The sequence below is a fragment of the Ursus arctos genome, unplaced genomic scaffold (genome assembly GCF_023065955.2).
Source record: "Ursus arctos isolate Adak ecotype North America unplaced genomic scaffold, UrsArc2.0 scaffold_3, whole genome shotgun sequence".
NCBI classification, from domain to species: Eukaryota; Metazoa; Chordata; class Mammalia; order Carnivora; family Ursidae; genus Ursus; species Ursus arctos.
The window spans coordinates 81,748,216-81,770,432 of NW_026622985.1; the positions used below are offsets into that span (position 1 = coordinate 81,748,216).

General features: G+C 37.0%; 1 protein-coding gene across 17 annotated transcripts in view; it reads left to right on the forward strand.

Moving 5' to 3' along the window:
- MKLN1 (muskelin 1) overlaps window positions 1-22,217 on the forward strand; it is a 339,272-nt gene that overhangs the window by 292,717 nt on the left and 24,338 nt on the right. For all 17 annotated transcript variants that reach the window (XR_008956433.1, XR_008956436.1, XR_008956431.1 and 14 more), the window contains 4 exons: window positions 104-218; window positions 1,616-1,755; window positions 8,784-8,886; window positions 17,151-17,205. Coding sequence is in view for 5 of the 17 variants with exons in the window: in XM_044388340.3 (XP_044244275.1) it covers window positions 104-218; window positions 1,616-1,755; window positions 8,784-8,886; window positions 17,151-17,205 (413 nt within the window). In the remaining 12 variants the exon portion in view is untranslated. The remainder of the gene's footprint in view (window positions 1-103; window positions 219-1,615; window positions 1,756-8,783; window positions 8,887-17,150; window positions 17,206-22,217) is intronic.

The following is a 22,217-nucleotide window of genomic DNA, read 5'->3' on the forward strand; positions in this document are numbered from 1 at the left end:
TTGGAATTAGACATCCAGTTAATTTGCTTGTTGAAGTTGTATTAACATTAGGTATGCTGCTAATCTTTTATCATAGAATGCCTTAAAAAGCAATGTCTTGCAGGTCTTGCGTCTATAAGAATGATCAAGCTGCAAAGGATAATCCAAGTAAAAGTCTTCAGGAAGAAGAACCATGTCCAAGATTTGCCCATCAGCTTGTATATGATGAATTACACAAGGTACCGTAACTACATCAACTTGTAAACTTTCCAAGGCCTATAATCTGATAGAATCCCAAAATTCTACATGTTTACTGTTTATTTTTAAGTGCATTTGAATAAAAAGTTAAAATACATAGCAGGCATTTATAGAATATGTGGCAGGTATTCAATATCATTTCTCCCTAAAATTCCTTAAGAGAATAACCATTTTCCATAGTCCAAAGTTCCTGGCACTTCTGCACTTTGCTTCGTAGCTGCATAGATCAGATACACAGCATGACCTATTGTTTCTACAATATCAATATCCAATTTAAGAATGTACAGTTTTTAGCATTAGGATACCTTATCCCATGATATGAAAAAGTAAATATAACTTCTGATTTTAGATTTTCCTATTGTGTAAGAAGTCTTTTATCTTTATTTTTCCTATCTATGAGTGATGTGTCTTTTCCATTGGCCTCACAAAAACAGTCCTGCATTCTCAACTTTTAGTGTCGCTAAATGTTCAGGGTGGTTTCTTTAAACTATGTCTCCCTTAAGCTTTATAGTAGTTAGATTGGGCTCAGAGTATATGATAACTTATTGACAAAGCTTGTATTCTTTCTGTGTAGGCCATAGGTGGTTATTTAAATTCCATATCACTTCAGACCTTCCGGTAAACGATACCGTAGGAGTGAATAAAAGCCCTTTCTCTTAGAGTCTCCCAGATTAAAGGGTAAATGAATTTTGATCTGTAGGATAGAAATAGTATTGCTATCGTATAGTACTATTGAACATACATGTTTTCAGAACTTCAGGAACTGTTTTAATACTTTGTTTAAGTACAGAATATCACTAAAATTATACCAATGAAATCATTATTGCATTCCTTTTTCATTTCTTTTTTTTATATTGAATAATGTAATATTTTTAAAGTTAGGTCACAAATTATATGTACCACTTAATATTTGACTGTAAGCCTAAAGCAAAATTAAGACGCTAAAATGTAAAAGTTTCTAGTTACCATTGACCTTCAGTGATTCAACATGTATGTCAGAGTTTTATTAAAGATCTTGTTTTTTATGATGATCAACACTTGGTGAACATAATAATCCCCATTATTTTTTGCTCTAAGTGAACTCTGTATCGTGGATTAACTTCTTACTATCATTGCTTTTGTTTCATGTCTTCCATTGTCAGTATAATTGTGGTAATACAACTCATTTTAATCTAAAATGCAGCTTAAGGAAGTAGCCACAGTACTTTAAAATAAAATGGAAGTGAGAAACATCAAAAGAAGCCTTTGGTAGAAATGCAATAATGTTTTAATTATTACAGTTACACATTGCTACCAAAATGAAGAAATTTTATTATGACTTCTGTAGTTTCCTAAGTATGCATGCATCTTAAAATGTAGCTTGTTTTGTTTGTTTTAGGTTCATTATTTATTTGGTGGGAATCCGGGAAAATCTTGCTCCCCAAAGATGAGATTAGATGACTTCTGGTCACTGAAGTTATGTAGGCCTTCAAAAGATTACTTACTGAGGCACTGCAAGTACCTGATAAGAAAACACAGGTATAAAAATAATTCGCTGAAAACTTTTATTTAACATTATCAGCTATTGTTGGTGTTACCCCGCCTCTGGAGATAGGATTTTGTCTTTGGAAGTTTATTAATACAACAGTGTAAATACCTTGAAGATCATGACTTTTGTAAATGCCGTTATTTTCCTTGTTTTTGCTTTCCTCTTAAAAGGAAGATACAAAGTGAAGATACATATTGATGCTAAAATTTTCTAGATATAGAACAAGGAAATTTTGCAACTGTTAAATGGAAGAAATTTTCTATGAGGGTGATGAACCTGTCTTCCAGTAACTCAAGGCTTACTCAGTAGAAGTATATCGGTTCTGTATCATTGCCATATGCCTTGCCTACTGATAACTTTCTCAACTGTGATGATATAGTTGACTAAATATCTTTCTAATCTGATGTTTCAGAATACAACTTCAAATATGACTTTGGTTTTACATCATTACCTTTGCCATTTAATTGTAAAATCATGTAATCAAACATTTTCATATATATTTCCTGGGTCATGTTTGCTTTTGAGCCCTAGCAGGTGATAAGCTATTGAAAAATGTAGAAAAGCGTATCTGTCCTTTTAGTTACTGGTAATGTTCAATGGTAAGAAAAATTTATAGCTTAGAAGGAGAAGGTTAGCCTTTAATTTTGATAATAGTTACCGTTTATTGAGCAGTTTTTGCGTGCTAGATCTTGCATATTATTCCTACAATAAATAAGGCAATTGAGTAAGTACTGTTCTTATCACTATTTCATAAAAGAAGAAATGAGGGATTTTTAAATGGGTTACATAATTATCTAGGGTCACTCAGCCGTAAATGACACAGCCAGGATATGGTCCTGAGTGTTTTGACTCCAGCGTTCATCACTTCATCACCACTGTCACCACTACACATGCACACACGTTTGTGTATATACGCATACATGTTTATATGTCTATTATATATATTTATGCATTATATTTTATATAGAATATAAGTACATAAAAATCTTTGGTATAAATTATTAGATTGTTTTCCTTATATCATGTTTACTTATTGTTCCTTTCTCTGCTTTCACAAGTTGTGCTTGAGAGAGAAATTAATAACAGAAGCTAGTTACTTCTGTTACTTTGGCATTACTGTGAATAATTAGTGTATTTCCTAGAGAATTTACAGGAGAAAGGGTCTTGGAATCCTCTTGTTGACTGGATGACAAGAGATAAATTCTGTTTTATTAATAAGATTTAAGCTTGAGGCACCTTTAACTAAGGTTTACACTGCTAAAATTATATTCCTTAGTATTTTACTTAATGTTAGAGTTAGTTTTTCAAAGGATGAGAGAAATTTGGGGAAATTATAGCGTTCTTTTTCTACTTCAGATACAGCAACTGGTAGTTGGAATATTAAATTGAGCTCTTTTTAAAAATTTCCTGACCAAAAGCCCATTGGAGATTAGAGGAGATTTTTTAGTACTATATGCAAAGAATTTGAATTCACTTATAAACACTCTCCTCTGACTTTTAATTTAAAAAAGTAGGGTATGGGGGCGCCTGCGTGGCATAGCGGTTAAGCGTCTGCCTTCGGCTCAGGGCGTGATCCCGGCGTTATGGGATCGAGCCCCACATCAGGCTCCTCTGCTGGGAGCCTGCTTCTTCCTCTCCTACTCCCCCTGCTTATGTTCCCTCTCTCGCTGGCTGTCTCTATCTCTGTCAAATAAATAAATAAAAAATCATTAAAAAAAATAAATAAAGTAGGGTATGGTTAATAAAAAAGTAAGTCCTCTCATCCTGCAAAATAATCAAATCATGTATCATCCTGTCGCTGAGAAATAACAACTTACTGTTTTGGTGTATATCTTTCATATGTGCACACATATATTTTTGTTTAACTGAAAAATAGGGATCATACTGCTTTGAATCTGATTTCTTTCAGTGAGTGATACATTATAAACATCTTATTACCATGTTAATAAATACAAATACAAGTTATAACTCTGATGACTGCATACCAGTCTATTTTATGTGTAATTTACTTAACTAGTTTACTTTTGTAAAATATTTAGATTATTTCCAGCTTATTTGCTATTATAAATAATACTGTAATATTATTATATACTTCCATATATACCCCTATCCAAAAATTCTGTAGGATATTGGTAGAATTGGTGAATTATCAGTTGCCCTCCAGAAAGGTAATTTTCATTTCTTCCAGAAGTAGGATTATTCATTTTCCTGCAGCCACACCATTCTGAGAAGTTTTTATTTTTTTTTTTCGTTTTGTTTTTATCTTTGACAGTTGTTTTTCTCTTTTGAAAATATATCAGTGAGCAGGTGAAATGACCATTTGTGGGAATCTGAAATATTATATATTATGGTGTGTTTTAAGTACAAACATCATCGTTTGTGACTTGTGTTGGTAAAAGGCATAAAGTAAGGAATGTCAGTGGATAAAGAATAAAAGATAATAATCAGCAGTAAATCATTTAAACCTTTAAATATATGATGAAAGACTCTAGCAAATTTTGTGAGGATGAGAATGGTTCATAAAATAGCGACTGAAGCTGAGAGGCAACAAGTTTGTGTGATGGGGCAAAGAAGCAGCCTTCGAAATTTTCTGCCGTGGGAAAAGAAGTATGCTAGCCCATCTCAGAACTGAAACCAGAAAAGCCCTGAAGGGCGAATTTAAGAATGTTTAAAGACCCTATCCATTTATATAGAGTATTTTCAATTAGAGTAGTAATAGTAGCATAAAAATATGGAACACAGTATTCTTCTTTTCTGATTGTGATTACTTTTTGATTTTAGTTCTGGGAGCTAATGTCTTACATTGGAAAAAACACTAGATCTGAACCTTGGATTGATCTTCAAGTCTTGTAACTTAATCTTTCTGGAGATCACTTTGCTCATGGATAAAATGGCAGAAGAGCCACCTACGGGTCTTTATAAACATCAGTGAAACTTCATTTATTTAAGAAGTATTTATTGAGCTCCTGCTATGTGCTAGATATTATCCTAGGCTCTGTGGATATGTCAATGAAGAAAATAAACAAAAATTCCTATCCCCAAGCTTCTATCTTGTGAAGGAAGACTAGCAATAAACGTAAGAAGGAATTTATATGTTAATAAGTATTATGAAAAAGAACTAAAACAGGTTAAGAACTATTTTTGTACCAGTGAGGGAGCTGGCTATGTGATTTTTAAATAAGAATATTAGGATAGACCTCACTGCAAAGGTGACATTTGAGTAGTGACCTGAAGAACATGAGGGTGGAGGGGCACCTGGGTGGCTCAGTTGGTTAAGCAACCAACTCTTGATTGTGGGACTCAGGTCATGACCTCAGGGTTGTGAGATCAAGCCCCACATCAGGCTCCATGCTCAGAGCAGAGTTGGCTTGAGATTCTTCCTCTCCCTCTGCCCCTCCACCAACTTGTGCGTGGGCTCTCTCTCTGTCTCTGAAATAAATATATAAATAAATCTTTTATTTTTTTTACAAGATTTTATTTATTTATTTGACAGAGAGAGAGGCAGCGAGAGACGGAACACAAGCAATGGGAGTGGGAGAGGGAGAAGCAGGCTTCCCGCTGAGCAGGAAGTCCGATGCGGGGCTCAATTCCAGAACGCTGGAATCATGACCTGAACCAAAGGCAGATGCTTAACTACTGAGCCACCCAGGCGCCCCTAAATAAATCTTTAAAAAAAAATAATAAAGAATATGAGGGAATGAATCATGTAGGTATTTGAGAGGAAAAGTGTTCCAGATAGGTAATAGACAAGGCTCTGAGGTTAAAAATACACATGGATTATTTGAGGAATAAATTGGGAACAGTGTGGTGGAAGTAGAATGAGTGAGGTGATTGTGGTAGGAAATGAGGTCAGAGAGATAAGAAGGGGACAGCTGGTGAAGAGTCTATGGCTTTTACTCTGAGTGAAAGGAGAACATTGACAGATTTTATGTAGAGAAATAACACACTCAGATTTCTCTTTTAATAAAAACCATTCTAGGTTTTCTTCCAAGAGAACTGAGTAAAAGGTTGTGGCTGTTTTCACTCAGATGGGGAATTCTTCAGAAACAACAGGTTTGTGTGTTGGGAAGAATGAGTTCAGTTTGATGCACTTTAGGTTTTCGAGATCACATGTTGGCATTTGGAGGAACGGCATGGGTCGATTATTACATTTGTGAGTCATCAACAAAGAAAAGGAGCTTGCTTCGAGAGTGAGAAGAGTAGAGAGATGGCATTATCTGATGATCACCACCATTTGAGGGAAGGCAGAGGAGGAGACACTCCATAAAAGAGATCAAGAAAGCCCAGGAGGATTCTGGATAAACTTTGAAGATTGCACCAACAGAATTTCTTGATGTATTGGGTACGGGTATGAGAGGAGAGCAGTCAGGGCATCGTGAGAATCTTGTCTACTACTAATTTGAACTGATAGTCAGAGGCCCGTTTTATTTATTTATTTACTTTTTTAATTTTAATTTTTATTTATTTTTAAAGATTTTCTTTTTAAGTAATCTCTAACGCCAGTGTGGGGCTTGAACTCATTCCCCGAGATCAAAGAGTCACATGCTCCACTGACTGAGCCAGCCAGGCGCCCCTGGCCCATTTTAGATATTTGAGAAGACATAGACCTTTTTTTTTTTTTTTTTTTACCAACCCTTAGATGAATTCAAGAGTTTGAGGAACACCGCTACATTGCAGGCAGAGTAGATAGAAGTTGCTTTATGTGAATTGAAATAGAGCATGAAAATACCTTTTTAACTTAAGTTTCATATTAAATTAGATACCTAGTGTTTCATTCTGTGGGACCTTACCCTTTCTATACTGCTGGGCTGGCTTGTTTATTTTTCTTATTGTTCTTATGGAAAACAGTTATTTAGTTAAAATATAAATTTGGAGGGAGAGAAGTATACTTTATGCCAAGAAATGTGTCTTTGTTCTTAATGGTACCACACAGTACAATAAATAAAGTGCCACCGATTATTTTTCCCTGTAACATTCAAATTTACAGACTTACCAACAATTTGGGGTAGAAAGGAGCAAAAGAAAAACTTTTTAATAGGGTTAATTCCTGTCCTTTAGGTACAGGACACAGTTGTTGGCTGAAATAGAATTCTAGACTGCAGACATAAGTCCAATGATGAGTTTTTGCAGGCCAAAGAAAGCTTAGAAAAAAGAAGAGAGAAAACACACCCTCTAGGAAAATGGATCTCTTGACTGGATTTAATAGGATGGTAGGTGTGTTGGTTAAGTTATTTCAGAGCATAAAGGATAAAGACTTTCTTAGGATAGCTCACTAAAAGAGAAGTTATTATGAGAACATCCAGACAGTTCAGGCATTGCCTCAACCTTTGAACAGTGAGGCCTGATGGAGAATTTTTAGGGTCTTAGAACAATTCTACTAGCAAGGACTCACTATAGTAGCTTTTCTTCTAACTGAACCTCTGTCTTTCTGCTTCTTTTTACCTGCTTCTCCTGTTCTACTTATTACTCCAAATTCTGCTTTCCCTCAACCTCATAGCTTCCAAAGACAGACAGACAGACAGATAGATAGGTACATGTGGCTTTGGTAAATAAGTAGGTAGGTAGATAGGAAGAAAGGAAAGAAAAGAGGGATAGGAAGGGAAGGAATCTACCTACCATCTTGTGTCTTCTGTTTACTGACTTCTGTGTTTTGTGTGCGTTTTATGTCCTGGTGTATCTCACATTCAGATTCTCTAAGAGAGTATCTTCTTCAAGAGGGCTCCCTGGGGAGAACATCCCTATTGGGAGTAATTCTGCCAGGCTACTTTATAAACTGCTGATCAAGCTTGAGGCGATTGCTTTTGTCTCAGGTGCCAAAACTGGTCTAACCCATTTTGGACGAGATGGTAGAGTAACATGACCTCTGCCTAAGGAGCTCTCTCATCTGAGGGCTAGAAGGCTAGCTGACAGTCCTGGTACTATCTGATATAACAGAGCTGTAAAATTTTGCTCGTCTTTGCCCTGCTTGAAATATAGGTACTCTATCTCTGAGATTTGCTCTAAAGACGGGAAATTATTGATGCCATCAGCCTGAACACCATTGTGAAAGGCTCATTATTTTCCTTTCCCAAGTGCAATTAAATGTCTTCTTTTCTTTCTCTCTAGAATATTTTGAAAAGCATACCAACTTATTACAAATAAATCCATATATAATTATGCCATAACAAAAGATTTAAATAGATAAACTGTCCCAAGCAGACTTTTTTTTCCTGTTAGGAACTAACTCATTTTTTCCTTTTCAGCTTTGGAATCAGGTGATTCTGCGTTTGATTCTATTTCTGCCACTTTTAGCTCTTATCTTGGCCAAGTTCATTGTCTGAGCCTCAGTTTCTCATCTGTAAAAAATGATGATAAAGCTTATTGTCATCAGAGTGGGGTAAATGAAGTAATATATGTAAAATACTAAATACAGTGTCTAGCACATAACACACTTGATAAGTGGTTGCTACAGTTGTTTTTGTTATTATTGACTGAGACAGGAAATAATCTTATTAAAAATATTTAATCAGTTTAAAAAATATATATTTTCAGTCAGTGTTAATGATACTCCTGGAAAGAAACTATACTTGTTTCTGTTTCTGAAGTACCTGTTAGGCACCTCTGGTGGAATGCATATTACACAGCTCTAACCAGGTATTTTTATTCTAGCTCTGCTTGTTTTTATGAAACATATTTGGCTCTTTTACAGTTTTGTTATGTAAAATATTTGACATGTTCACTATGATTAGTAGTTGATTTAATCTTAGCTTGTAGTTTTAAGAGGAGGGTAGGAAGTGAGTGCTCCTCCCCAGCCTCTAGCGCTGTGACTGCCTGTGACCACCTGGCATTACCGTTACAGCTCCAGGACTTCACAGCCACGCCGTCTCCATGGCTGTGTTTTACTTCTAGATTCCCAAACACAGGTTTTTGTTCGGTAGCCACAGTGACTCCTCAGACACATTCCACTTCAGGTCTGATTGACATTTCTGATGTTTTCTCATAACTCCAGACAGTTATTATTCCTGTTTACATTTTCTAGGTTTGAAGAAAAGGCCCAGATGGATCCCCTTAGTGCTCTGAAATATTTACAAAACGATCTTTATATAACTGTGGATCATTCGGACCCAGAAGAGACAAAAGAGGTAAAGGTTATAAACCAGAAAGTGAGCATTTAAAAAAAAAAAAGTCTTTCTAACTCATACTTGCTGATTTTTCTTTTAGATGTTTAAAGGAAAATGAGGAAAATATGGTAACACTAATAATTTTTAAAGTAGCACAGAGCAGTTGAAATAAAAACTGAACAGACTTACTTTCATGTGGTGATAAAAGGTTCAGGTCACACAGAAAGCCCTTGATCCATTCAGAAAAGGGTTCTCAGGTTTAAAGTTTTAACTTAGACCTTAGTTTTGTGTGTTGGGAAGGAAATAGAAATTTTTACATCCATAGTCCCATGCTTCTTTCACTTAAGGATTACATAATGGCTCAGTATAAACTTTTCTCTTGATACTCCAAAATCCCGTAAGAGAAGAAAGAAAACTCGCCTCTTTTGTAAGAAGAAAGTGAAGAGAGGCTGGTAGGAATAGAATCCCTGCTTCCTTGATACTTAGTTATGTGAATGTCATAGCAGGGTAGTTCAACTAGTCTACCGACTTCTTTCATCAGGAGTCCCTAACCTTGAGAAATTAGTAGCAGATCATTACTTTTCAGGGGTTTTTTGGTTACCTAATACTGGAGGGAAAAGAGAAGTTGTAATATTTTTAGGGCATATTTGGTTATCTACAGTGTGTGAATACACCTGCAGTGAGCTTCATAGTCTTACAGCCTGTCTCCCTACTAACCGCTGAGATTCCTTTTGTCACTGTTAACTTTTGCCAAGCATCCTTGTGCATAGTTCATCTAGCCCCATCTGAACTGCAATCCATTTTACCCTCCACTCACAGAATTGGTGCTGGTGATCCTGCCCCTGCTGTCTATTTTCCTGTTCTCTGTTGCTTTGCTTTGGCTTTGCAATAGCAACATCAAGCAGTGCTTTTTTCTTGTTCAGCAGTGACACAGGTCTCAGATTTAATGTCAAATCACTTTCAGGTACCAGATTCATTGTACTTTCAAACAGCAGAGCCTGCATGTCCTTGGCACCAAAACAAAGAGATTCTCTTTCATAGTTGCCTACTGTGAAAATAAGCCTGATTCCTCTTAGTCAGTAATGGTTATAACCCTTCCCTAGGTGGAGAATCAGTAGAACACGCTTTAGAACCCCCCTAAAGGGGGACAGTTAATTGTCTCTCCTTGAGTCTTCAGACAGTTCATGATACTATTTGAAATGGGGAAGTTATCATAGGTTTGCCAAGTAGCAGAATATGTTCGGTTTCATCTGTTAATGGCTTATAACTGAACATAGTTGTAAAGAGTCTATTAATGTTCATTTTTATTAGACCATGCATTTGAAAGTTATAAATAGATTTCCTTGTGTTTTCTCCATAGTCTCTCTAAAATGGCTGTAACCCGGGAACATTCATTTTTCTCTTATTTTTTAAAACCAAAACAAAACAGAATATTGCAAAGTAAATAAATTCAGCTGTGTGAACTGCAAGTAGGCCAAAAAAAACAGTTTGTTCTTAAAGCTAAGCTAATGGGAAGAACCAGGACAGAGAGCTATCTTAAGTTCAAGCAGAGCCATTTTAAAAATTTTGATAGCAGGTTTCTCTTTTTCTCCTTTCCTCGGTAGTTTGAAATTATGATTTTGTATGCCACAGACTTACATTTTTTAAAAGCTTTATCTGTCACGAGTTGGTTAGCCCTAATAGAAGTTAGTTAAAATGGTGCCGTGCACGTGTGTGTTCGCATCGGAATTGCTTCAGACACTTTTTCAAAACAACATCCTCACCCTAAGATTCTCTTGTCTGCTCTTAGATAACAAAACACTCTGACGTGGAGGATTACTGGTCTGTAAGATTATTATTTTGTTTAAAAATGTGTAAAGGGATTTTTGTTTTGAGAAAAGAAATCCTTTGGTGACAGTTCTAGAGTATATACTTAGAATATTTGTTTAGAATATTTGTTAATAAGGCATATAAGGGGCGCCTGGGTGGCTCAGTTGTTAAGTGTCTGCCTTCGGCTCAGGGTGTGATCCCAGAGTCCTGGGATCGAGCCCCACATCGGGCTCCTCCGCTGGGAGCCTGCTTCTTCCTCCCCCCCCCCCCCCCGTGTTCCCTCTCTCGCTGGCTATCTCTCTCTGTCAAATAAATAAATAAAATCTTAAAAAAAAAAATAAGACATATAGATCTTCACTTTCCTTATACCATTCCACTTATCAAAAAAGACCTTACTGTTGTTTTCTGTAGAAGCTTGTTTTTGTTCTCTTTATATATTTTACGAATTTTTTTTATTATATTAAATGATTGTATCAGCAACTAGAAGTGGTCTTTAGATTTTTCTCTTTTTTGGGAGACCGGTTGTCGTGATGATGATCATCATTGTGCCTATGATTGGAAAAATGATGGTGGACTACCAGCTGTATACAAAATAATGATTCTTCGCCTCCCTCCAGTCTCCAGAACATGGATTCTGAATTGGCGATGAGCTGCTGATAAACCTTATGAAAATGATTTTTTTTTTCTAGAAAAGGCCCAAGAGAAGGTTGCCTAAATTCTGCCGTTTTCAGGGAAGATTCTATAATAGAGAAGGAATGAGAAAAACAAGTTTTGAGCCAGTATTGCACATTTTGTATTAATTACATTTCTGCTGAGCTTCCAAAGTACTGGTGTCATTCATCTAACAGATGTGTATTGAGTCCCTACAATATGCCAGGCATTCTTCTAGGCACAGGAAATGTGTTGGTGAAGCAAGCAAAATAGCTGCCTGGGTGGTACTTACTACTAGTGGTGAGAGACGATAAACATATTAACTAAGCAAATTATATAGTACATTGGTAGTGATAAGTATTATGGGAAAATTAAAGAGAGATAAAAAGGGTAAAGAGAGATCAGAGTTAGAACCGGTGAGAATTGGACAGTTGGAGTATTAAATAGATGCTCTTAATAGGCCTCATTTAGAAATGAGATGTACACAAAGACTTGAAGGGCGTGAGGAAGTTATGTAAGCAGATAATCCGGGGAAGATAATCCTGGCAAAGGGAGGGTTAGAACAAAGACCTGAGGGTGGGAGCATCCTGGCTTTGTTCAGGAGAACAGCAAGGAGACCGCTGTGGTTGGAGTAGAGGCAAGAATGATGGGAGTAGCCACAGATGAGGTAGAAGAGGTAAGAGCAGAGACTGGGAGATCAGATTGTGAATGTTTTCACTCTGAATGAATAAGGAGCCAGGTCAGGGTATTGTGCAGAAGAGTGATGCGATCTGCTTTATGTCTTACTTAAGATCACTAAGATCGAAGATCACTCTGACTGCTGTGTTGAGAATAGACTAAAGGAGGGTAAGAATGGAGGTGGAGAGATCTATAAGGGAGACTGTAGAAATCTAAGCAAGGGATTATTGTAGTGCACACCAAAGTAGCAGCAGTAGAAATAGAAGTAAAGTAGATCAGATTCTCAATGTATATTAAAGGTAGAACCAACAGTGGGAATGCAGTCTGATGCAGCCACTATGGAAAACAGTAGGGAGGTTCCTCAGAAAGTTAAAAATAGAACTGCCACACGATCCAGCAATAGCACTAGTAGGTATTTGCCTGAAGAATACAAAAACACTAATTCAAAGGGATACATGTACTTTGATGTTTATAGCAGCATTGTCTACAATAGCCAAATTATGGAAATAGCCCAAGTATCCATCAGTTGACACACACACATAGACATACACACACAATTGAATATTACTCAGCCATAAAAAAGAGTGAAGTCTTGTCATTTGCAACAGTGTGGATGGAGCCAAAGAGTATTATGCTAAACGAAATAAGTCAGAGAAAGACAAATACCATATGATCTCACTCATATGTGGAATTTAAGAAACAAAACAAATGAGCAAAGGGGGGAAAAAGAGGCAAACCAAGAAACAGACTTTTTAAAGTACTCTCTACACCCAGCGTGGGGCTCAAACCTGCAACCCCAATTCAAGAGTCGCACGCTCTACCGACTGAGCCAGGCAGGTGCCCCAACAGTCTCTCAACTATTGAGAACAAAGTAATGGTTACCAGGAGTTTGGGGGGGGGGGGTGTTAAATAGGTGATGGGAATGAAGGAATGCACTTGTTGTGATGAGGACTGGGTGGCGTATGGGAGTGTTGAATCTCTATATTGTACACTTGAAACTAATAGTACACCGTATGCTAACTAACTGGAATTTAAAAATTAAAAAAAAAAAAATTAAAACAAACGGATCAATTGGATGTAGAGTTTGAAAGAAGTGACTCCAGAGTTACTAGCCTTAGTAGACGGAGTTACTGTCAACTGAAATGAGAAGCCTCTGGGTAGACCCAGTTTGTGGTCATAGGTGGGGGCTCCTGAATGGGATTGAGAGTATAATGTTGGGTATCTCCAGTTTGAGATGCCCGTTGAACAGCCAACCTTATACGTTGAGGTGGCAGTTGGATATTCATGTCTGGCTTTGTTCAGATTGTGTAATATCACTTGGTACCTTTAAAATCCTAGGCCAGTACATATCAGTTCCACTTAATCAGATTAATAAAATAATAGTTTTCGCCCTATCCTTTTGTATGTAGAACCAGTGGGTTTATCTTTCACCTTAGAAATCAGAAAAGAGGAACAAATTAACCCTCAAATAAGTAGAAGATAGGAAATTAGTGAAATAAGAAACAATAGAAAAAAATTCAAAAAGTGAAAAGTTGGTTGTTTGAAAAGGTGAATAAAATAGCAAGACTTACAAAGAAAAAAATAGTGAAAATATAAATTATCAGCATCATTATGGACCCTAAATATATATAAAGGGAATAAGGAGATACTATGAATAGCTGGCAACAAATTCAGCAACTTGATGAAATGGACAAATTCCTTGGAAGACACAGCAAAACAGACACAGGAAGAATTAGAAAATCTTAAGGAGCTCCATATCACAGACATAGATTGAATTTGTAATTGAAAACTTTCTAACAGAAAACTAGTTCTAAATGGCTTTCTCAGGGCACCTGGGTGGCTCAGTTGGTTAAGCATCTGCCTTCAGCTCGGGTCATGATCCCGGGTCCTGGGATGGAGCGCTGCATCGGGCTCCTTGCTCAGTCGGGAGTCTGCTTCTGCTCCCTCTCCCCCTGCTCATGTTCTCTCTCTCTCTCTCAAATAAACAAAATCCTTTTAAAAAATTATTTAAAAAATGGCTTTCTCAGTAAATTCAGTCAGCCATTTAAGGAAGTAAAAATAGCAATTCTTCATAGATTCTAAGAAACCAGAGGAAGACAGAACACTTTCTACATTCTGTTATGAAGCAGGTTGATTCTGATATTAAAAACTCAACAAAAATATTACAAGCAGAGAAAATTATAGACCTCTTATGAATGTAGATGCAAAATTCTTAATAAAATTTTAGTTAATTGAATCCAGCAGTATATAAAAAGGTTAATAATGCACAATGACCAAGTGAGGGTTTATTCTAGGAATATAAGGTTGGTTTAACATTTGAAAATCATTGGGGCGCCTGGGTGGCACAGCGGTTAAGTGTCTGCCTTCGGCTCAGGGCGTGATCCCGGCGTTGTGGGATCGAGCCCCACATCAGGCTCCTCCGCTATGAGCCTGCTTCTTCCTCTCCCACTCCCCCTGCTTGTGTTCCCTCTCTCGCTGGCTGTCTCTATCTCTGTCAAATAAATAAATAAAATCTTTAAAAAAAAAATTGAAAATCAGTCATTCACCACCCTGATAGAACGAAGGAGGAAAACCACAGATCATCTCAGTAAATGAAGAATAAGCATTTGACATGATCCAAAAGCCATTCATGATTCAAAACAAAACAAAACAAACCTTAGCAAACTAGGAATGAAAAGAAACTTCCTAAATCTCATAAAGGGCATCTATGAAAAACATAACTAGTACTGTACTTAATTATAAAACTCTTTCCCTAAAGACTATGACAAGGAAAGGATGTCTGCTGTCAGTAGACAGCCTCTATTCAGCATTGTGCCGGAAGTCGTAGCTAGTGCAATAAGAAAAACAGCATATGGATTGGAAAGGAGAAAGGAAAATTGTGTGTAGATTACATTATTGTGTACATAGAAAACTCCATGCAATCTACAAAACAATAATACTAATACCAAGAAAAGTGAATTTAGCAAGATTACAGAATACAAGGTCAGTAGAAAAAAAAATTATTTTTATATTAGCAATGAACAATTATAAAATGAAAATTTTAAACCTGTTTATATTAATGCCAAAATAAATATGTAGTAATAAGTCTATTGTAAGAAATTAAAGAAGACCTAAATAAATGGAGAGAGAGATCACATTTATGGATTGAAAGACTAATATTTGTTAAGATTTCCATTCTCCCCAAATCGGTTTTTAATTTAATGCAGTCCCTATCAATATTATGGCAAGTTTGGGTTTCTTTGTTGTTGTTGAAAAAAAAATAGGCATGGGGCGCCTGGGTGGCACAGCGGTTAAGCGTCTGCCTTCGGCTCAGGGCGTGATCCCGGCGATCTGGGATCGAGCCCCACATCAGGCTCCTCCGCTATGAGCCTGCTTCTTCCTCTCCCACTCCCCTTGCTTGTGTTCCCTCTCTCACTGGCTGTCTCTATCTCTGTCGAATAAATAAATAAAATCTTAAAAAAAAAAAAAATAGGCAAACTGATTCTAAAATTCATACGGAAAAGCAGAGGCCCTGGATTGGTCAAAACACTCTTGAAAATAGAAAAACAAAGAGGTTTCATACTACCTGATTTCGGGATTTTGTATAAGCCACAATAATCAAGGAGTTGTGGTACCTGGCTTAAGGATAGACAGATAGATCAATAGAAAAGAACAGAGTTCAGAAGTAGACCCACATGTATGTGGTCAGTTGATTTTTTTGGCCGGGATGCCAAGTCCAATGGGGACTTGGTAAGTCTTTTTTTTTTTTTAATGTTTTTTTATTATGTTAGCCACCATACAGTACATCCCCGGTTTCCGATGTAAAGTTCGGTGATTCATTAGTTGCGTATAACACCCAGTGCACCATGCAATACGTGCCCTCCTTACTACCCGTCACCAGTCTATCCCATTCCCCCACTCCCCTCCCCTCTGAGGCCCCCAGTTTGTTGATAAGTCTTTTTAACAAATGGTGCTGATATCTCAACCCCTGTCTCACTCTTTACACAAAAACTAATTTAAGATGGACCTAAATATAAAATCTAAAACAATTAAAGCTTCAAGAAGAAAACATCTTTACAACCTTGGGATAGACAGAGATTTCTTGGACATGACACAAAGGCAGTAAGCATAAGAGAAAAAATATGGGGGCTCCTGGGTAGGAAGTCGGTTAGGTGTCTGACTCTTGATTTGAGCTCAGGTCATGATCTGGGAGTTGTGAGATTGAGCCCTGCATCGGGCTCTGCACTGGGCTTGGAGCCTGCTTGGGATTCTTTCTCCCTGCCCCTGTTCCCTTTCCCTCCTCCCCCCGACCTGCCACATGCAGTCTCTCTCAAACAATAAATAAATCTTTAAAAAAAAAAAAGAAAGAAAGAAAGAAAGAAAAAATCTTGATAAGTTGGGATTTCAACAGCAGTAAAATTTCATAAAAGACACTAGAAAAATAGACAAGCCACAGACTAAATAATACTTGCAGTAGATATATAGGACAGAGGACTAATACCCAGAATATTAAAAAAAAAAAAAAAAAAGAACAACTTCCATAGATTTAAAATTCTTCCTTTTGTTCCCTTTTTTCCTAACTCTTGCTTAGATAATTCCTTCTAGGATATTTGTCCAGTTTCTGACCTTCAAAAGACCATTCATCAGGGCTTATGAATATTAATGTGATTGATACCTGAAATTTTAAAGGCTGGAAGCACAGGTATAAAATACATCCTGAGGAATCCGTGGTATCAGCCACTTAGGTCTTACAAAGTGCAGAGTAATTCCATTGAGCGTCTACTCATTGGTCTACTCTCTTCCTTTAATTCACCTATTTTCCAGCATCCTCATTCAAGGTAAAGATAGTTGCCCCAAATTAAAGTAAATACTGTAGTTCTAAATATTCTCAATTTCAGTTGACCTGTTGTTTGTTCACAATGCATACTTTAATAAATTTAAAAAATAAAATAATTTTAAGACTTGGTCCAGTATTTTGGAAAGCAGTCCAGTAGGAAAATCAGCATATTCTTTAATCTAAATGTAGTGTTGTTCTTACTACTATTTGGTGAGTAGACTCAGGCAGCACATGTGCAGAGACATACAGTGGCTAATAAATGGTCAAAAGGATACATTATTTTTCTCTAATGTGCTTAGCTAGCTAATTTGCTTCTATTTTTCTTTTACAGTTTCAGCTCCTAGCTTCAGCTCTATTCAAATCTGGTTCAGATTTTACAGCTCTAGGTAAGTATTCCTGTGTAGTTTATCCAGCTTAGATGCCCTAGCATTTGGGGAATTGGGTTTTGGTCTCTTTTAAATGAAACATCAGGTGAGTTGTTCATCTAAACAAATGGAGCAAGTTTCAGGGTAGCATACAGAATTTCTAATAACCTGCTACAAAGTTATTTTCCATGCATCAGTCACCAGTTCATGCAGTTCCTGTTACACCAGTTGCTGGGTTATTCTACAAACACATGGCAGGAGAAGCATAATTAAAATAAATTCACTTGGATAGCGTTGTTTTGAAATGTAAGCTATAAATTACTGATATACTTACTATGAGATAACACTTCTTGGTTGAATGATTTTTCCTCTCAGTTTGTTCTTTGTGGAATTGTGGGGGATCAACAGATTGGTGATGGGGTAGGCAGTGAAAAAATGTTTTGAGATCCGAGAAAATGCATTATCTCTTTCCTGAAAATGGGAATTTTTGTGTGCTGTTATCGTAATTGTTTAAGATACACTGTACTTGAAACTCCGGTGTTTCTCAGACACCCCAGATAGGAGCATCAGTCTTCATTTCGGAATACTTTCATTTGGTATTAGTGAATTATTAAAGTAAGCTGGACTGTAGTGAAGTGAGAATCTGTAGAAGTTCCACAACCCAGAGTTTTATTTAGGTCCATTTTTAAGACTCTTTTCATTAGGATAAGTCATTATGATAGCTTTACTTTTTCAACAAGATTGTAGGCTTTTGAAGTTTGGGAATTTCCAGCTTTCCTCTTGTCATTATAAAATATAGTCACACAGTGAATGCTTATTAATTCCATTGATGCCAGTGCTATTATTGTTTGCCTTAGAATTGAGCGGTAATATTGAAAATTTCCAGTATATGTAATACAGATACTACTCTTAATCTCTGGATTAAAATAACATTTTAGAATATCAGTTTAATTTCTTCATTGCTTGTCCTTTTGTCTCCTAAAGGTGAACCATACCTCAAAGGAAAAAAACAGAGCATATATAATTCTGCTGTTTCTCAACGGGATGGGAAAGAATAGGAATTTTCATTGGGGTCTTGTCCTTTCTTGTTCCATAACCAGTAATTGAGGCTTCTCCACTGATGTAGGCAATCCTAGTCCTGAGTTCTAATTCCAGAATACAAAGGATTCCACAGGGCAGGACTGAGCAGACTGCTGTAAAACATATGTTCTCTGAAAACTTAGATAATCATTTACCACGATTCCATACACTTAATGTTTTGAGGCTAATGGAGATCTTAAGTATCTCTGTGATGGAGAACCGAGGTATAAGCATTATTTTAGAAAGTCCATACCCTTGTGAATTTCATCATTTGAAACAGACTTAGTGATACATGAATTAGGAGCCTGGCACATAGATATTCTGTTTGAATAAGCATGTGCCTTGTTATGTATGGATACCAGAGCCCAGAGCCATTATTTTGATTTTATTGGTGGGGAGCACTAAAATTTCTCTGGCTGACTTATATTTAGCCTTTAGAACAAGAATTTCTTGGCAGTTATTTAAATGTGTTAGGCTGGTGTCAGCAAATATTTTACCTTTAACTTAACTCCTTTCTTCAGTCTCTGCCCTGTTCACCGCCAGCTAATATATTTTATCAGGAACAGTTTGTTTTACTTGGATTCCAAGCAAACCTCAGATACACTGAGAACAATACAAACAATAGAAAAAAAATTTAAAAAGAAAATTCCTATGGGGTTTTATTTCCTACCTTGTCTGAAGGGAGGCAGTATCTTTAGTAGTTAAGAGATGAGAGTGTAGGAGAGCAGTTAAGAGTCAGAATTTAGGTTCAGATATCAGCTCTGCCACTTGCTAATTTCAGAAGTGACCTTGAGCAAGTTACTTTTCTAATAATTGATTTTTCCATCTGTAAGATGGAAGTAATAAGAGTACTTACCTCAAGTTGTTGAGAGAAATGAAATAATTATGGAAAACACTTAGCCCAATAAAACAGTAAGTGGTCCCATTCAGGGTACTATTAATTATTACTACCTCCCTTAAAAATGTAATCTTGGGGCGCCTGGGTGGCTTAGTCGGCTAAGCATCCAACTCTTCATTTTGGCTCAGGTCATGACCTCAGGTTCATGAGATCAAGCCCCACATGGTGCTCTGCACTCAGCAGGGAGTCAGCTTCTCTCCCTCTACATCTGCCCCTCACCCCCCCTCCCCGCTCACGCACGTGCATGCACGCATGCTCGCTCTTTCTCTCTCTCTCAAAAAAAAATATTTTTTTAAAAAAGAATTAAAATCAAATGGGTTATTTCATGTATATATGTATATATATATTTTTTTAAAGATTTTTATTTTTAAGTAATTTCTGCACCCAGTGTGGGGCTTGAACTCACAACCCCAAGATCAAGAGTCACATGCTCTACTGATTGAGCCAGTCAGGTGACCCTAGATGTATACATTTTTCGTGTACAGATAAACTAAATATTTCATTTTCTAAATTCTCCAAGAATACTTGCTTCCACCAAACTTTCTGACTGACTTCTTTCAGAATTGTTTATCTTAACCTCTTACTGAGAAATGAAAGTATTTATTAATATCGTATGTAATTTAAAGAATTAGGGGCACCTGGGTGGCTCATTCTGTTAAGCATCTGCCTTTGGGTCAGGTCATAATCCTGAGGTCCTGGAATCAAGCCCCACATGGGGCTCCCTGCTCGGCGGGGAGCCTGCTTCTCCCTTTCCCTCTGCCTGCTACTCCCCCTGCTTATGTTCTCGTGCTCTCTCTCTCTCTGTCAAATAAATAATAATATCTTAAAAAAAGTTAAAAAGATGGAAAGTGATTTATGAATAGCTGGCATTGTCTTGGTTTTGAAAAATCACTGACTTCAGAGAAAAACAACCTCTGGGGATGTCTAATTTAGAGCTTCTGGTGGCTGTGGGCACTTTTAAACTTGAACTCAGACATTTTGTTAATTTTTAGAGCTGTGTCTTGTTTCCAGAAAGTATGTACTAGCGCAATTTAAGCATATTTTCAGCAAGGTATGTGACAAGTAGGAAAAATCTGGTCTGTAATGCATGTTGCCTTTTTTGATCTTCACACCTCTTCTTAGAACTTTTAAGTCCAAATATGATGTGCAAAATATGAATTCAGACAGATGTTTAAAACATTTTATGCCTAAAGTAGTGCTTTTTGTCATTGTGTTGACATTTGTGAATGAGGAGCCTTAAGAATTTCGCACATTTGCTGTGCCCTTTTAGCCTTTAAAATTTTGCTATATCCACCAAATTTAGATTTCAGCAAGATACTTTCTTCAGCCTCTTGTCTGTAGCCCACATGTTTACAGGTACTTTTTCTATAACAGTAAGTTTATTATTAGCAATAGAAAGGATCAGCGAACTTGTATCCAGGAGAAAAAGGAGAATTTTTGCTATTTCTTCTTTACCGTAAGTAGGAAACATTACCTCGTCTGTATAGGTTGTTAAGTTAAAAGTATATTCCTAGGGGCGCCTGGGTGGTGTAGTCGGTTAAGCATCCGACTCTTGGTTTCACCTCAGGTGGTGGTCTCAAGGTGAGATTGAGCCCTGCGTCAGGCTCCTTGCTCAACGTGGGGTCTACTTCAGATTCTCTCTCCCTCTTCCTCTGCCCCTTCTGCTCATTCTCTCTCTCTCTCTCTCATATAAATAAATCTTAAAAAAAAAAAAAAAAAAAACGAGAAGAAAAGAAAAAAAAATACATTCCTAATAGGTCACTTTTCTTTTTAGAGCAGTCATTGTCTTCAGTGATGGTAGTAGTGGTAAAGCTATAGCTGGTATTTATTGAGCACTTACTTTGGGGCCTTAACTCATTTAATTTCCATAATAATCCTATGAAGTAGTTACTATTATGATCCCCTTTTATATAGGAAGAAACTGGGACACAGAGAAGCTTAGGTAACTTGCCCAGGAATAATACTAATGAATGGCGAAACTAGGGTACAAAGTTTAATAGTATGGCTTCAGAGCTCACTCTCTAAACCACCAACTATACTACTTCTCATTGAGCTTCACCAGCGTCTGCTGTTCTGAGTAATTAGTTCCTCATTCCATTTTATGATGAAAATGAAGTGAGAGAAACACTGATTCAGAGTATGAGGTTTAGAATCTATATTACCTTTTTTTTTTTTAAGATTTTATTTATTTATTCGACAGAGACAGAGACAGCCAGCGAGAGAGGAAACACAAGGAGGGGGAGTGGGAGAGGAAGAAGCAGGCTCCCAGTGGAGGAGCCCAATGCAGGGCTTGATCCCAGGACCTTGGGATCACGCGCTGAGCCAAAGGCAGATGCTTAACGACCGAGCCACCCAGGCGTCCCTATATTACCTTTTTTTGTCCTAGCTCTGTCATTTAATTAGTCATGTTACTGTTCATGAGTTTCCTAGTGCCTACCCCTTTTTAATGTATTAAAAAAAAAAAAAACTTTAAGGCTCTCCTTGAACAACTTTCTTCAATCTCTGTCTCTTCTCCAGTGTAATCATTCATTATCTGGCAGATCTTTACAAACATGCACAACTATATACACAGACCTACAAATACAGTGATTCTCTTCATTTACAATAGTTATGCTCTGTAAAGTCTCAAGGAATACTGAATTAGTGAATACTAAACCATTTCTCCTGTGGGACATACAGAGTTAGCTTCCTTATATAATTGATTAACATTGCACGAAGCTTGTCAAACACACATGTATTTTCTCCATAAAGCACATCATGGCCTTTTTGCACTTAGGAATACTAGAAAGCACTTCAGCAGTACACTTGGGGATCATTTTAAGCAGTGAAGTCACAACAAAAAGGACAGAAACGTGAAAAATATGATACCAGTAGATTGAAAAGGACACTGGTTTATAGTATGAGAGGTGGTAAGAGAAGGCAGAGCATCAGCCAGCTGAGCCTCGGCTGACAGCGTGTGTCTGCGGTGGGTCAGATGTGTGCTGCGCTCCACGTGTCAGTGAGTGACCACAGAGCGCCACAAGCATTGGTTTTGGGGTTACAGGTGTATTTTAGT